Source organism: Hetaerina americana, unplaced genomic scaffold, assembly GCF_022747635.1.
Source record: "Hetaerina americana unplaced genomic scaffold, ioHetAmer1.1.p SCAF_15, whole genome shotgun sequence".
Lineage (NCBI taxonomy): Eukaryota > Metazoa > Arthropoda > Insecta > Odonata > Calopterygidae > Hetaerina > Hetaerina americana.
This window is the reverse complement of record NW_027286625.1, coordinates 4,546,854-4,564,848: the sequence shown is the minus strand read 5'-3', so window position 1 is coordinate 4,564,848 and position 17,995 is coordinate 4,546,854. Positions and strand designations below refer to the sequence as shown.

The 17,995-nt window shown below is 35.1% G+C and overlaps 1 protein-coding gene across 1 annotated transcript in view; it reads left to right on the top strand.

Annotated features, from left to right (window-relative positions):
* The window catches only part of PolQ (DNA polymerase theta), a 38,151-nt gene that overhangs the window by 19,654 nt on the left and 502 nt on the right, over positions 1-17,995 (top strand). The window contains 9 exon segments of the mRNA XM_071583948.1: positions 1,646-1,863; positions 3,892-4,099; positions 5,003-5,184; positions 7,084-7,254; positions 8,155-8,404; positions 9,990-10,141; positions 11,617-11,761; positions 14,539-14,658; positions 16,393-16,655. Of these exon segments, the coding sequence (XP_071440049.1) occupies positions 1,646-1,863; positions 3,892-4,099; positions 5,003-5,184; positions 7,084-7,254; positions 8,155-8,404; positions 9,990-10,141; positions 11,617-11,761; positions 14,539-14,658; positions 16,393-16,655 (1,709 nt within the window).

Below are 17,995 nucleotides of genomic sequence, written 5' to 3'. Positions count from 1 at the left end.
CTCCACAATACATGGACTTCTATATTTTTAAGTAAAAATGGTACTTTTTACTGTAATCAGTCTTTACGATGTTTTATTGTCCCACTAGCATATCTCTTCCATTAATCCAGTCATGGTTTCATCTACAAAATCTCATGTAGAATATCTAGCACATTTCCTTAGGGTCTTGTTTTAAACCTCTCAAAATGTTGTCAACTAAACACTCTTGCAATGAGGCCAATAATACATTATTACAAACACCTTTCTAAAATATTTATCATAATATTAATTTTCTCTGTTCAACCTAATATAATCATAAAAATATCACAGAGGTGAAAAATATGTTGTTCTTGTATTGCAAATTCAGCAGTCATTAAAGCTGCACTTTCCATGTTAGAATTGCTTGTTGTCAAAATTCAGTGATAATTTTAGCATTTTTGTAGAAGTTCTCATACTAAGTACTTTTGATGTAACTTTTCCTTTGGGGTAGAAATTTTAAAAGCCATCTCAAAGAGAATGATAATTTGGTTATGCCTATTGTTTGTCAGTTTTTGGTTAACATGAAGAATCTTTGTGCCCTCTTAATTCATAAAATTTAAAGAAAATATGAAACAGCATTATAAGCATTTCTTGTAAATTGAAAAAAAATTTTAGTTCCATAATCCTTAATTCAGCTAATAGAACCAAGACCTTTGGAAATTATAAATTAATCTTGTGCATAAAAACTTGAAAACTAAATGTCCTAAAAGTCCTAAATGTTGTTCTGGAGGAGTTATCAGTAACTCCCTCCATAAAAATTGTACTATCTCAATTACTCCACATAAAGAAAAAAATGACTAATTTCTTCCCTGTCAAATGAAAAAGACTCTCAATTGACCAAAAAATATGGTTATGAAATTTTGTAATAAACTTCCTTAGTCTGAAAAACGTTGGCCGGAAACACCATATTCATGAAATTCAATATGAAAGTACAAATAAATTGCATTATTCTGTTAATTAGTAGCTTAATGTTCGCCGTGATTACATTGTATGTTACATATAATGTATGTACACATGAATTTCTCCTTTTTTGCGTATGAATAAATATTTGCTTATTAATCTTCTTTTTTTGGATGTTTTTTATGATTGTTTGCATAATGCAAACTGCAATTCAAATTTAGCAATTCAGAGTGTAATGCATTTAAATTAAAATATTAATATTTTAAGTATTTAAGATCAAAATTAATATGGGGTGTTAGGAACCATTATTTTGCCTTAAATGTTGTCTAATATGAGGCTTTGTAGTGAAGATCTATGGGTGAAATGGAAAAGTAGACTTCTTTGGGGGGGAAATTCTTTCAGATTTTACTATTTTTCATGGCTTGCCAATAATTAGCCATGCAAGATTTATCAATGATGATTAAATAATATGTGCATGTTATACCCTATGTTTGTGAAAGCACTTTAGCCATAGGAGTTACCATTTTTCTTTTTAATCCATACTTTTTTCTCATCTCTCATCTCCATTTATCTCTCCCCATTTGCAGTCATTGCCCATCAAGAATCCATCTACCAAATCTCATTTTCTATGTGGTCATTTTTGATAATCTTCATTTATTTATGTGTACAATTTTTTTGTATGATGCAGTCTCTGGACAAATAAAAATTATTATTATTATTTAAATAGGAGCTGATGAAATAAGTCCAACAGAAGATGACAAAATGAAATTTCTCAAGAAGGCATTCGAATCAAAAACATGTATAGCTATGCACCTCAGGGAGCACTTGAGAACTTTGTTTATTGCTTGTGATGTTAACATAGCTTGGACGAGTAATTTTTGGGACCCAAAAGTTGCTGACTGGCTTCTAGATCCAGATGGAAAGGAGAAGAATCTTGGAAGCTTGGTTAGTTCGTTTGCATATAAATATTTCTCAAAATTTCCGAGGAATGGCTGGAAAAAGACTTCTTCGTATCAAAATAAGATATGTTGAGCTATATATAATAAACATTACTATGCTCAGTTATAAATTTTGAATAATCAATTATTATGTTCGTGGTATATATTTGAATTTGGATTAAACAGATTTTATTTTTCCATTTTAGTGCTAAGAATGCTGATTTATGATTTAACTTTGTAGTAAAAACTAATCATTAGAGTAATGGTGAGATACATCCATTAAGAGTGGTAATATTTATAACTCATAATAAAAACATGAAATTTTTAGTATTTCCTCTTTTCACAACTCTGTAACAAATGCCCTTGAACTCACATAATGATGTGCTGTAAGGTTGTAATAAATGTTGTCTCTTAATTGTTAAAGTTGTGGAAACTGTGACGTTTGTGATTGTATTATGTACCTATGGATACTTGCTTGAAAATATCCATCTGTTGTATTTCATTTATCTATGCAATGATGTCCTTATGACATGATTGCAGAGTTGTAGATATGAAATTCACAAAGAAAAAAAAATTGGATTAAAAATTTAATACTATGCAAAAGTTTATTACTTTAAGTAATTTTCAGATTCATGAATGAAATGAGCTGTTATTAAGTGCCACATTTAAGTAGACTTGATTGTTATCAATTGATTGATGGTGTGACACTTTAATGTGAACTTAATTATTCATTGATGATCACAATGGTTATGGCATAAAGATTGGAAATTATTTAGAAATTTAAATGATAGCATTCCAAGCATTTAGAAAATCTTTCTTGGTACTTGAATTTAAATGCGTTATAAGCCAAATGCATCCTCACTGTCTCCTTTTACTTCCCATAGAAGAATGTAATAGCGTGAAAGTATATATTCTATCTTGGGCGATGCAATAATTAAGCATGCTGTGATTGTAAAAGTGAAACTACACAGTGTTGAAAATTCAACTTCAAGCACACGATACATGTTCATATGTTTTCCCGGAATTAGTTCATTATTAATAACATTTTATCACTGTGCACATTAATTGTGCATGAAAATTATTTAAGATGAGTCTAAACCTTGTCCTGAAGCTAAGGATTGGTGGTTTTGAAAGTAGTGCTTGCTGAACTATTTCACATTTGAATGCTTATCTTTCTATCTGAAAGGGAATTGCTAAAAAAATAATTCTGGTACATATATCATACAAATTCTCCTGCAGTAAAATTTGAAAATTATGTCAATACATAAAATGTATTCTTTCACTGGATATTAATAGACTTTAGTTGTTAGAATGGCTGTGTGTGGTGTAATACATGTACGAAAATACTTAATTACCTATTGTAGGAAGTATTTATAATTACAAGCTCTCATGGTCAATTGTTTTCACCCATACATGTTATTATTAGCTGCCGCAGGTTGCATTGCTTCAGGTAAGATAAATAGCTTCTATTTCATTGTCCTTAAAATATGCTTATTTGCATAGATTAATTTTATTTTCTCTTATTTTGCAAAAGTTAAATTTTACTCCAACAGAAATGTGAAAATAAATTTATTTCTTAGATTACTGTGACAACTTTCAGAGCTTGTGTTGTGTGTTTTATTAATACTTTTGAGTGACCTGGTATGGTTGAACCTGGTGTTATGGTTGAACATTCAGAGAATGAGATCAGGATTTTAATTAGAGTAACTTAAAATTGGATGAGAGCCCAAAATTTTCTCTTCTTTACTCCATTTTTTTAATTTGTTCTCCTATTACTTTCTCTCTTCTTTTCCCCCTTACTTTGAATTTAATGGTGGACAAATGATGCCTCCAACTGATAAGTCAATGGTCAGTTTAATTTTAATAATCATCTGGCATTACTAGATTCTACTGCTTCAAAACTTCTACTGTGGTTCCTGCTATGCTGATATTGATATTATTTGTTGGTTGTTTGTGTGAATGGCAAGTGGCATATGTAGCATGGCATCATTCGTAAATATTTGTAATGGCAGGTGCTCTCTTGTAATCATTTCAGTGCATAACTTACTGCCCAGGGATTTGGAAATTAATAGAGGCCCGTGGCTACTCATCTTTCTGCAGAGGTTGTTGGTCAATGGGTATGGATGCAAGCAGTTCCCTCCCACCCCATCTGCGCTCTTCCATCGAGGCTCTGGTAGCCCTCAAATCAATGTCAGCCCTTGAGAGTTTGCTGCAAGAGAAGAATCTGCTTTCCTTGTTCACTGGTATTTTAAACATTTTTGGAACTGTGATATGATTTTCACTGGTGTTCTTTTTCGTTTCTTGAATTCCATCGTAGATTAGATTGCATGTTTTACTGTTAATTTATGCTTGTTAGGCACATATTTTATATTTGTGATTAGCAGGAACCATTTCTGTTTCACAGAATGCATTTTTATTTGTATCCTGTTTCAACATAAGACTATTGCATTCTGGCATGAATCATAAGTTTTTTCTCTTTTGTATACATTTTACGGTAGGGAAGGAATTGGGTTGGTTTGGTGGTTTTCTAACCCAAGGGCTCAGGTTCAAATCCTTGCATTTGATGGATTTTTCAGTGGTATCCTGATCCCTACTTGGGGTTCTATGGTGAGGACACTGTGAGTGAAGTATGGTGTCCATCAAATGAGATGTTAAACTGTGGACCCCTTGTTACCATATGTTAAGAGTAGGCTAATGTCATCACTGGGTTTCTCTCTCCCCTTCCCCCATGCCCTTAACATCTTACATTTTCCTAATTGTCTACCTATCCGTAATTGTGCCAATTATCTCGGTTATTGGTTGCCTCTCATGATAGCTACTACCCCTACAAGGTGAAGGGGGTCTGGTGCAGTGGAATGTGACAGGTGGAAGAAATGTGTGGGGCTTGGAAGGGATTTGAGGTTGGGTGGTCCTTGTTTGACACCACGGGGGGGGGGGGGGGGGTTGAAAAAAAGAAAAATGGTAGTTGAAATGCAATCCTCTGTGTATCCATATAAAAAATATACACCTTATATTTGGAATGACGGAACTAAAAATAATTATGTTGCTTAAATGGTTATTGCCTTATGGTCAGGTATTATAGATGTAAAATGTTATCATTTGTTAAGCACCTTATTTAAATGCTTATGAAAAATATTTAACTGTAGATTTTGAGATGCCAGCCACATGCTGTCTTGTGCAAATTGAAGCCTTGGGGATTGGTTTCTGTGAGTCACAAGGAATCCATATGAAATCAGTTTTGGCATCAAAGATGAGAGAATTGGAGAAGAAGGCATATTCATTGGCTGGTCACTCCTTCCGAATGTCTTCTCCAAAGGAAGTTGGAAAGGTAATATTTTGTTTTCTGGATTTTGCAGATTTATTGCTTACGCTAAGACACTCATTACTTATATTTATTGAAGTAATGTTAACATGTTTGTATTTAGGGTTGAAAGTGATGACAACCATTTATGATGGAAAAAAATGCTTACACAGATATCATCCTGTGCAGTTAGGACTATAATTGGTTTGAACATTGAAAAACTTTCCTGTGTTAAATGCCTACAAGTACATAGTTGTATCTCATGCACTGTCGGTAGTTCTCAGTCATATTTACTAAATTACATGTGCAGCATTGGAATGTTTTGAAAGTCATCAAGTGCTCTGCCTACTGTGGTACCATGCCCCCATATTGTAACAAGGAGTAGAAAGTGAGGTCACTATTCTCTCAAGGAAATGAGCTCTTTTCAGAATGGCTGAGGGAGAAACTTTCTTGTGCATTGATTGACAGTGAGCAATATCTGTCTGCTCCATTGTACATATCTAATGGAGAAATTTGATAATAATATAATATAATTGGGCTACTTGGATCCAGGTCAATTGCAGTCCATTCATGTAGAAGAGGCATATAATATATATTTCATGGCATATAAGATGCACCCTCATTTCATTAGGGCACACTCAAGAAAAAAAAGGTGTTTAACAGTCTGAGTGCAAGTATGACAACCCACCAACTTAAGTTAAAGTTTCTTTTTGTTCTTACTTTGTAGAAAAGCCATGAGCAATGAGCTTAATAGTAACAATCCCAAAAACAATATTTTTCAGTTGCATGATAAATATAATGATCTAAATACGATGGGGTTAAAATAGGTAGTACTGACCATCTGGGGTAAAAACAACATTCAGTATTGAATGTCAACCTATCAAGTTCAAACTTTTACATGTAAGACGTGAGTGATTTTTAGAACTTTAATTTTGGAGAAAAAGGTGGTTCCAATATGCCATTAAACACTATAGATACAAAATTATCACATCAAAAATAATGAAATTAAAATGAGAAAAACTCAGAATCCTCACTTGATATTATTAATTCCATTGACCCCTACAGCAAGCATCACTTTGGCCCCTTTCATCATGGCAACTGAATGTAGGCAACAACCAGATAAGAAATGTGGGCTTGGGAGAGAATGAGAATTGGCAAATGGCTGGAAAAATATAAGGGAGGTGCATGTGATGTGATGAGAAATGTAATTTGAGTGGTGTGTGTTGCACTGAGCTCAATATGAATGGCTTTGAGGTGAAGGAGGTTTTGAATGGGAGGAAGAGTTGAGATTTGGGGGTGAAACGTGTGAATTGGGGGAGGGAGGGTGGGTGGTTAAGTCTGGGTAGATGTTTGGGTTGGGGCAAAGGGAGTGATCAGAGAGTTGGTGATTAAAGACAGATCCACTTCCTCAAGGCTTGAGATAATTGTGTTTTCATTTATCATTTTTCATACAGGATGGATTTATTTCTTTTTCATATTTTGAAGTGTTTTTTTTTTCAAATAATTTGTTTAACCGTATTATAAATGTCATGCTGTTTTCTCATTTTTATATCTTGGACTCAGTTGCTTGTCACAATGATGATAACTGTAAATTCACACAATCACACCTCCCAAGGAAAAACACCATAATATTTTGAGTTGAAATCAACATTTAAATCAGAATAATGTATTTTAAACTTTTATTGTTGAGATTCCTTCCTCATGCTTAAACTAATTAAATAACTCTCAAATATTTTTTTCATTCCCATCATAGAATTTTTTTTGCTCATGCTAATAATATGATATGTTATGACGAGACCTATATTGTTGTTGCACACCAATCCTTGGGTAAATAAAATTATTATTATTATTTATTGAGAAGTGTGATAAAATCTCAGATAACTTAGTTATGGAGTTGAATGTTTCAATTGGGTGGGTTGTTTTCAGGTTTTGTACCAAGAGCTGAGGTTACCATGGAAAGATCCTAAGGTTTCTGCAACTTTTAAAGGGAAAAGGAAGTGGAGCACAAGTAAGGAAACATTAGAAAGGCTGGCATCGGTGCACCAATTACCTAAAGTCATAATAGAGTGGAGGAAGATGAGTGCCATTTTGTCTAAGGTAATTTTTTTATTTAGTGTTAAATTATATAGTCCAAAGAAGAACATCATTGATTAATGAAGTCTACATATTATGTTCTCACAATTCAGAAAACTTGCTTCATGTCTGATGTTAAATTGTTTTTCTGATGAAAAGAGTCTTCAAGAATTCTTCCAATTTTCTCAGGAATTTGCGATTCGTCTCTTAAGAATTTTTTCTCTATCTTTTGGAATGTGATTACCGTGTACTTTTAGTTAGCAATATTACCTACATTTGTACTAATGGTACTACCATGACCATGGTTTGGGCCGCTTCCTATAAGGATCATCTCCAGTCATTCTGACGGGCATGATATATTCTGAAATGTCTTTATTGCATCTCACTTTCAGCTCATAATCATTATTAAAAAATGCATCAGGGAAAACCTAATAATTTCTTATCCAAGGGACTAAATAGCTAGCGTAAGGAAATAAATAGCTATTTAGTCTCTTAGCCAAGGGAGTAAATAGCTATGTAATATTTGTTAATATTTGTATTTATTATGGAAAAAAAGGTTGATGCTGTTTAGTAGCAATTAAGAGGTTCTGCTGACATTATTGCTGAAATAAAACCTCTCAAAATAATATGAGCCCAGAAACCTAATTTAAAAAAATAAAAGGAATAAGTATAAAGGCAATAGAAGAAGAAAAATAAAATGAAAGGTCATTGATAAGATACATAAAGGGAGCAATCATGCAATGACACTGGTGGTTTAAACCCTGCAGTTGAAAATTAAAGATGAATAAAAGATATTTAAGCCTTGCTATCATCAACCTTTGGTCGACAGCATTCACCCATTCAGGGCTTTAATCATATTATTTAACTCATACAACATGAACCTTTCACTTAATTAAAATCCTTTCATGTTCTGCTGTTCTGTAGACTCTTTTGCCACTACTGAAATGCTGCCAAAGAAATAGAATTCATGGGAGCCACATAACCCATACTTCAACTGGCCGGATTTCTATGTATGAACCCAATCTTCAGAGTATTCCAAGAGATTTTGAGCTATCATCGTTATCACCAGATCTAGAACAAGAATGTGTAAAAAGTAATGGCAAGTTGAAGGAAGGAATTCTGTCGAAGGAAGGAAATTCACTCAGCATTAGGCACTGTTTTGCACCCTTGGAAGGTATGTCTTTACAATTAATATTTCTGTCAAACATTTGGATGTCGTTGGTCGATGAGATTCATTTTATAAAACAGATGGTATGAAAACAAAATTTCCTGGCCTAGATCCATGGAAGTGTGGCACTGGAATTAATGCCATTGCACTTTTTCTTAGATGTTTTGTTTTTATTCACAGAGAGTGGTTTCAGCATTTGACCATCATTCTGAAGGTGTTCCATCAGAGCATTTTAAAAATGATGGTGGTTTGAATTAAGCATGTTATGACTGAAATTAATAATAATGGTATGTCTAAATCTATTTGGTAGGGGATCGAGATGGTGCGGGGGCTAATGTACTGGCATCCCACCCAAAGGGCCCGGGTTCAAATCCCGGCGGTGTTGAATATTTTTCAGAGGTATCTCAGTCCCTACTTGAGGTGCTTTGTGGAGGGCACTTCGAGTGAGTATGCCGTCCGTCAGATGGGACGTTAAGCTGCGGACCCCTTGGCGTCTTTCGTAAAGAGTAGGCTAATGCCGACGCTGGGTTTCTCTCCACCCTTCATCCTTTCCTGTCCATCCCCAATGGGGCAAATGACCTCAGCAGTTGGTCGCCTCCCCTAAATCCTACTACTCTCTACTATTTGGAAATCCCCTGTTCTGATTTAAGTAGATTGAATGGTATTACAGATGCATGTATGAGTTCCAGGTTTAAAAAAAATGATGAAATAATGCTAAAAGTTTACATTTTAAAGCCGTTTTGAATTGATATGTTTTTATATTTTCAGTGAAAAATGTGAAATGTTGATTTTCCAAAACTATGAATAATATAATATTAATGGTGTTTGATAGTAAAAAAAATATTATAACTTAGCATTGAACACCTGCATAAATGATTATGGCATAAAATGTTTTGAAAATTCAGTGATTACCACAGACCGTATATAATAGTAAATATTCGCAGTGTGTGAAGCTTTGTGATTATCAATGTCCAAGTGAATCAGTCCAAATTATAGGGCCCAAAGTCATGTCCAAAAATGCATCAACTGAAATTACACTTCCTTACAAATGCAAACTTCATTGTTTCTGTATTTCTGCATGAGAAAAAATGATTTATATTACCATTTGCCCATTGTATCAAACGCAGAAAGAGAGTGGCATAAGCCAAGAAGATTAATGGTCGTAAATATCTGAGGAATAAATCTTTTTTCCAGCCATAATGCATCCAGATAATGCATGATCTTTGTCAGTGTTGCATAGAATATATATTCACTGCATAAGTTCTTCTATCAGGCTTGTATTAATTAAACTTAATAGATTAATATGGACATTTTTACTGTATATATTATGCAGCATTGTTTTGTGAGTCCCTTTGCCACACATTTTGTCCCTGGAAGGAATGCCAGTTGGTTCAATCATTTTCTACATTTCAACTATAATCTGTGGGGTATGATAATATGTATAACATTTTTGGAAACTTACATTGTATTCATTAAATTTTTTGGAAATCTATTGTATGGTAAAGTAACATTCTATTCATAAGAAAAATTATACGTATTATAAGGATATGATTGAAAAGAAATCTAACGAGTTTCTCAATTTGGTTCACAGGCTTTTTATACCTCTCAGCTGACTATTCTCAACTTGAACTGAGGCTCGTTGCTCACATTTCCAGGGATCAAAAGTTATGCTCTATTCTGAATAAAGGTTGTGATGTTTTCTGTCAAATAGCATCAGCATGGAAAAGCATAGATGTCACAAATGTAAGTAAATTCATTTTCTTTGGGTGCCAAAAATCTTCAGCAGTTTTCATTCAGAGAATAATTGTAACCACACTAATGGCTGAATAACGAAAGGTACATAGCATATTCCTGTTTTTTGTGCAGTTTGTATTAATTCACTGCAATATAACTTTTGAAAATGATGTAGTGAAAAGAATTTTGCCCATCTGAAAAAATTTCAATTTGTTTTCAATGTTGAGGCTAAAATAAACCAATTGAATACTTTGGTTGGTACTACTATTTGGCTTCTTTTGTTCAAGATGGTAGATTGCTTGGAGAGTTGTTTTTAGAGTGAAAACAAGAACTTAAATTGTGATGCAAGCAGAAATTTGGAGCATTTTTAAGATGGGCCCTTCTCAGGCTTTCTTGCTAAAACCACAACAATCAACCTGAAAGTTGGTTTGAGGGGTTAGAGTGGAGCTCACATCATATCAAGCCTTTCAACATTGGATGTTTGCACACCAGGGTAGGGGGGCAATTCCTTTCCCTGTGCGGACTGCTTAGAGCTTGCATTGCATAGCCTCATATTTCCTAGGAATATCTGGAAAATTTGATCCATTGTGTGAAGCTATGTGAATAAAATCTGGGCTAGCCAGTCCGTAACAGAATGCTTTATCAACTAGGCTATAAGTCCATAATATTTCCTACAGCTCACATGAAAAGAAATTGGTGACACTGGAATTTATGAGTTTATATACCCTAATTTCTCCTGATATAAACTGCCATATTTTGATGATAGAAGAAAATTAAATGGAAGAAATTTTGTTTTAAAATTCTGTCGTATTCACAAAATTAAGTGTACTTCCCGTGCTATTATGTCTCAATAATATAACCTTCTTATTAAGAGGCAATAGTGTGTAGACATTAAGGATGGTACTGGAAAGAACCATATATTTTTGGTTGTAAAAAATTCCATAGCCTTGAACTATCATTAAAGTTATCATATTTAGGGAACACACAGAAGCCTATCGTGAGAGGGAGAACTCTTGATTCACAAAACCATATGCATAAATATATTGCTGCATATACCTAAGGGAGAGGTTTTTCAAAATTTTAAAAATATGATACATGCAATAATACTATTTTACAGCATAGGATGGTAAATAATAAATAAAAAATCCCTTTCTTTGGACTCTTGAATATCATACTTCATACCCAAATTGTTTATACAACAAATCTGGATTTTGATAGAAAATGAAATATTTTTCTACAAGTGGCAGAAAAGCTAATTAAGAAAAACTTCTTAGCTTACTCAAAAGTCTCTCAAATAATTCATATAGCTTTAAATTGGATGTTGGTATGTTTGATGACATTTAAATAAATCATGAAATGAAAAATTCCAACAAGCACTGTAAAAGAGGCAGGTAAATGATTACCTTGAACTAATAATTATGGTTCTAATTTTTGTTTTGTCTCCTGCTAATATTTTCCTTTATACTTGTATTTGAATAATTCAGGTCACACCAAATTTACGACAACAAGCTAAAGGAATTTGCTATGGGATGCTTTATGGAATTGGCTGTAAAAGTTTAGCAGAGCAACTTGGGGTGGATGAAAATGAAGCCTCAAATTTCATTGAAACATTCAAGAACTCATTTCCTGGTGAGTGAAAATAAAGGAATCAGTAAAGAATTAGTATTATAATTGAAATAATCAAAGGCCAGTGAGGAGTACAGCTCAATTATTTGCATACCCTTATGTGTATGAACTGGTCTTATTTAGTCTAGATAATAATTTGTTGACCTCCGCATTAGTAGACAGAATATGACAGTGGTCTTATAATGATATCTCACATGAAAATGTTCCTTTCTACAATCTTGTGTTCTAGATTGCCAATACCAAGTGTTTATACCAATCACTTCTTCCCTTGCATTTCTCCTGAAGGTAGGTCATGGTCCTGCATTGAGTATGTGCAAGTCATTAGATATTATGAGGGCCTCATATCTTGGGTAAATTATGAATTCCTCTGTACAGTGTGGTAAAAGTTGGCATTGCATCCGTTTAGGAAATCCCATTTCTTAGTTTCATAGTGATTCAGTAGATCCTCCATCTCAGCGTTAGGTGAGGGACAGTCAGGATCCTCTGAAGGTCTTGAGTGCCATAGGGCAGCAGCTAGGATGAGCAGACAGCCAACCTCTTCATTTCCTCACCATCCTTGAAGGTAACCTCTCACCAGGAGGTTACAGAGTTATTGCTGTGTCTCTCCCCTATAGAAGTAGGTTGAGATGCACTACTATGTTTAGCATAAGTGCTTCCTGCCTACTGTTAATCCCTGATGTTAAACTGAGATAAATGCATGGCACCTATCTGATTCATAAAGATTGAAGTCCTTGTTATAGGTTTTCTCTAACTAGACCTTTATAGGTTCCACCAGACTAGATTTAACCCTTACCTTCAGTCACGAGCCTGCAAGGCAGCTCTATTGTGCTGCCAATTGGTTTGGGTGAAAGGACTCCCTGGCCTGCCCTAGGCTTCCTCTAATCCTCACCCCTCCTTCATAGTTAACCCTCTCCTGGAGAACTTTCCACTGCCCAGTTGCCACTGATCCACTTCCCCCTATTCAGGGCCCAGCTTTGTCCAGGAATGTGATTCAACCTCATGGAGATGGTATTGAGACCCAGATTGACCCTATTCAGTGTCTGAAGTCATCTATGCAAAGAGTCCTGGCCTCAAACTGGGTAGACCCCGGCAGCCAAACCATGACCATCAACCTTTTGACAAAGAGGTCAGCGTCTACAGCCAGTGAAACTTGATTCCCTCAGTGGGTCCCACTTTTCCAGCTGCCTTGGTGATTCAGGATACTGAAGTGTCCTCAAAGACGATCTCCAGTGCCCCATTGATGAATCTAGTCTTTTTTTGAGAGGGCAGGGCCTAGCCCTCTGGTATGGTCTCCCGTAACTCTCATTATCTTTAGTTCTATTTACATGTGCAACTTCTGAGTCATCCTCCTTCGGATAATGGAGGTTACCCAGAGGAGGATGACTCCTCTGTAATCTGTGGGTAGCCCACTTAGATAATTGCACTTTAGTTCAACCCCGTAGTTTCTTGGCATAAGACTTTCGTAGGATTAGTTGTTTTGGGATCTCAGACCAATGCTGGGGGGGGGGTATCCCCAGAGGTTCTTGACCTCTTTGTAGTAAGGGTACCCCTTCCATCTCCCACCAGGAGTTTCCAGGGTGCTATTGCTCTATGCCTACTACCAGGGAGTGGGTCAAGGTGTACTCTCTGGCCTTCAGCTAGGGCTTTCAGCCTCAAAATCTTCTACCTGGCAGCCCCACTTAGCTTGTCCCTTTCCTTGGTGATGAGGGCTTGCATCTTAAATGCAACATACCATGGGATTTAAGGGGCAGCTGACAGGACTTGATACCTGTGTTTGGACATCCAGAGATGAGATGGTGGTTGAGATATCCTCATCATGGACCTTATTAGGGTGCCCAGTTCGTAGTCACTCTTCCATGGAGTGTGTTGGTCTTGTGAGTTCCATGTTGACAGGGCTATTTAGTGCACCTCAAAAGGTTAATTTATTGTTTGGTTGTAATGGTCGTCACACAAGTAGTTAGTGAAATAAACACCTGCCCTTGTGGAGTCCCCATGTATGAGCCTAAAATTGGCAGTTATCAACCCAGAGGTTGGTTTGATAGCTGAGGGTATGGCTCATTTAGTACTAAGCCCAATTACATGTGAAATTCACTCTACAGGGTGGGGTGTCCTTCTCCTCTCCTTATCGTGTCCCAGGAAGCTCCGGTACCCAAAAAATACAGTTTGGGTGAAGCCTAGGGTGCCCAGAAGTATTCCCAGGCCCTTTGGTCGGCAGTCCAACGTGGTGCCCTCTGGACTACCAAGTCCCCTGCATGTGGTTAAATTAAACCCAAGGTCGCTTGGTATCCAGAGTTTCCATATTTGAGACCTCTTTCCCTGTAGATGTGGTCACCTTGGCTCAGAGAACTACTGTTGAGGAGAGCATTTTATTAGGTCCATCATATTCTACGAAAACCAGGGGTACTTCATGGAGGATGGGGCTCTTCACCATGCATTATATTCTTGCAAGATAGTAGGCTTGAAATGCACCCATTGACATGTACTTGGATCCAACGTCCTTCACCCCCTTGTAACTGTTTTAGCCTTGGTTACTTCTAAAATTAAAATGAATTCAAAAGGTCATATTCGAATGGAACGCTTCCAGTTAGCTGTAAATTTATATTATTTCATTATTTTTACAGCCGATGTATCTTGAAAATTACCAGTGTCAAAGTTTGGTTAAGAATTACTATTACATGTCTTTTCTATTCATAGTCATTGGTGCAGAATGCTTCTAGTTGAAATGAATCTTTTTGGTTATAAATGCAATTTTTAGACGGTAAACCTTTTCTCTTTTTTAGGATTGAAAGCTTTTTTGATATCAGCTGTTCAAAAATGCCGAGCAGAGGGGCTCGTGAGAACGATGAGTGGTAGGAGAAGAGAACTACCTGCCATTAACAGCAACAATCTAGCGCACCGAGGTATGAAAAATAACACTCCCAAGAGCTCTTTTGAGAAAGTATAATAAATTAAAGTAAAATATATCCTGAACCATTTCCTGTGACTTCTCTGTTTTCTTGCATTGTTTATTTCCAAACAATCATTTTTTTTAACTCTCCCCCTCAGCTCCTATTTCACCTACTACAATATACAGGTTATTAGAGCTCATGGTCCTTACAATATTGTTTGTAGTGTTATTGTTATAAATACTATTGATGGTGATTTAATAATCTTATAATAGCTAATTATTATGACTTTGCAGCATATTGTAGCCATTAGTGTGGGCATTTTGCATAATAGAAATAAGGATATCAACCAAGAAATTATTAGTAATGATTTATCATACATTTTAATGGCTCTGAAGGATCTTCATAGCATGAATTGCGATATTCATCCACTTGGGGTCAAAGTTGAGGACGACACTAGTTTATCACTAACATGATGCATCAACAGTTAGAGGTGTTAGTCATCACATCTTTGAATGTATTAAGAAGTAAGGAATTAATGCAAATACTTAAAACTGTAATTGTTGCATTTTTAACAATAATTTTTGACATTTAAATCCTCATTTCAAAATTTCTTTCGAGAAAATGGATGTGCTCATGTCATATATACTGTCATTTTTCTGGTGCAAAATTACTTGTAATGTTCATTTACTTGCTTAATGTTAATAACATTGAAAACTTTTGATAACATGCAAAAAACTGCAGAACCAACGAGATTGTCGGGGAAAAGAAAAAAAACTCACAATGTTTCAACCACTCAGATCCAGGACATCACTTAATATTTTCATCATTACTGCCATCTGGAAGAAAGCCTGGGCTCTTCTTGGATATAATGTGTTGACTAGGGTTGAACAAGGATTACAGTCAAAAACATTTTTTAATGTTGCAATAATCCTCCGCACCCACCAATTTCAACAAAACATTAGTCAAAGATTGTTTCGTGTGGATGGAAGTAGTAGAACAGCCTTGTTTCTCCTTAGTGCATACAATAGGGACATTATTTACTTTAAAATCTTCTTTAGCCTAGGGGCATACTTGGGCCACTAAACCTCACTTTTTTCTGATCCAAGCTGGATGAGAAAATTGGAAAATTTTTATAAGTCACTGACATACACTCTTTGGCTTTAATTTAGAGGCCCACTCATACTTTTGATATTGCTGGTTCTAAATACCTTCTCCAGCTGCTGGTCTCAGCTGATGAAATAAGATCAATTGAAAAGGGCATATTATATTCTGTATATGAATTTGAAGCTGTTGACAAGCGATGATGTTGTCATAGGCTGACTTACATCCTGTGTGGCAGGTTACAAACGAGTCTCAAAAAGCCTATTAATCCAGAAAGTATGAACTGACAGCCTGAGATGGTAAAAAATGTGGGCAATTAGGCTTAAAGATTTGAATAAAAATTTTATGATTTTTGTGTCTATGCATATGTTGAATCTATCATAACATTAAATGACCATTTAGGGTGCCATTTCTAGTTCTCCCTATGGCCATTTATTTTACAACTATTCGTAGGGCAATAAGCAGTGCTTTGGGCATTACTTATTATACCAAGGTTTTCTTGTTTTCCAAACCTGTTATATCTGGGTTTCAGTATACTTATTGAACCCAGATTAAGATGGTTTAATATTGAAATACATAATTTACATATATTATAGATCTTATTTTATAATTTTACAAATCATTTCTCATTTCATTCATAAATAGCACACGCTGAGAGACAAGCCATTAACACAATTGTTCAAGGATCTGCAGCCGATCTCGTCAAGGCTGCAATGGTACAGATTGACAAGAAACTTCAAAAGAAATCCCTGTCACTGGGTTCTATCAAATCCCAATATTCTACTTTGGCAAACTTAGGTCCTAAGAGGCCTAGAGTTAATGGAAGCATAATTTATAATAATTCAACTAGTCACATACCATCTGGAGCATTTTTGGTCCTCCATCTTCATGACGAACTTCTATACGAGGTAATTATTTTTATATAAATTTTATTCTCATAGTGACGATACTTGGTTATGGTTAAGCTTCATATTTATTGAAATTGGATTGAGGAAAGCTTGAACTTAGCTGAAAAGGTGATTATTTCTTTAAAAAATAAAAAAAAATGCCTCAAAGATGCCAAAGTTAGCAATTGATACTGGCATCATCAGTGCCACGGAATTTTATGGAATCACGAATATTTCTTTCTCCTTGCCAACTTTTATATTAAAATACATTTTGGAAGAATTCTTGGGAAATTATGGGAGGAATTTTTTTTTGAAGTCCCATAGGTCTACAGCACATGAAAATTATCTTTTTTCTTCGAAATTTATGCCATGCTAAATTGCCATCATGATGCATAGAATGTTCAGGCTCTTTGTCACCCAAGAATTTTCAGCAAATTAATTTGGCCTACCTGAAGAAAGAAGTAGTGACATACCAAGAGTCTACCTCTGCAGTTCTTTCTGAATGTGCGACTGCCCGAAAGGCAGATGTTAGGATGAATCATTTGAGCATCATGTTTGCTAGATCTCTTCAATTTTTTCAAACCACTTTGATTTAGCGATGTGGGTCAGCATAGGCTGAAAATCACTTTTCTTCCTGTGGTTCAGTGACAACTAAAAAAATCATTGAACCTAGATTTCTTTGAGATTCACCTAAAATTTTCACATAATCAAGTTCGCTTGGATTATTAAAATAAAAATCCATGAATATAAATCCAAAAAAGTTATCAAATGTACATCATATATGAATTTTAGAAAAGTATGAATGTCTGATACTGAAGGATTTGAAAGCTATAGCATGCACGGCAAATTGAGTCTTGTAAGAAATTAGTTAGCTGCCAATACATTGCAAATAGATATAAGGCATTAAGTTGCATAGGATCTAAATTTCAAGGGCTAACTTATCATCTTTTGCTTAACTTACAAATTAATACTACCTTAAGCAGCAGTTTATTGACATTGAATTCAAATAAACTTGCAAAATACATGAAAGTCCTTAGATAAAGTTGAAAATAAATTAAGAGATGGACTAGTCATAAATATTTCAGAAATTTGGAAAATTTGTACTGGAGCTCTGAGAGTCAAACATACTTGAAATCGACCTCTACCTCTTCTTCCAAAATCAAGTGTCATGAAGTGCACTACTTTTTCCTATAAAATAGAGTAGCCAAAGGAATGATTATTTTCTGACTACAATTGACTGACAAATCTAGCTGAAGAATAGATTTTCCTCACTTTTGAGATAAGAACTTAAATCTTTTAGACTTGGTACATATTTTGAACTGATGGGCACCACAGGATAGCCAAATATTTAGCATTTACAC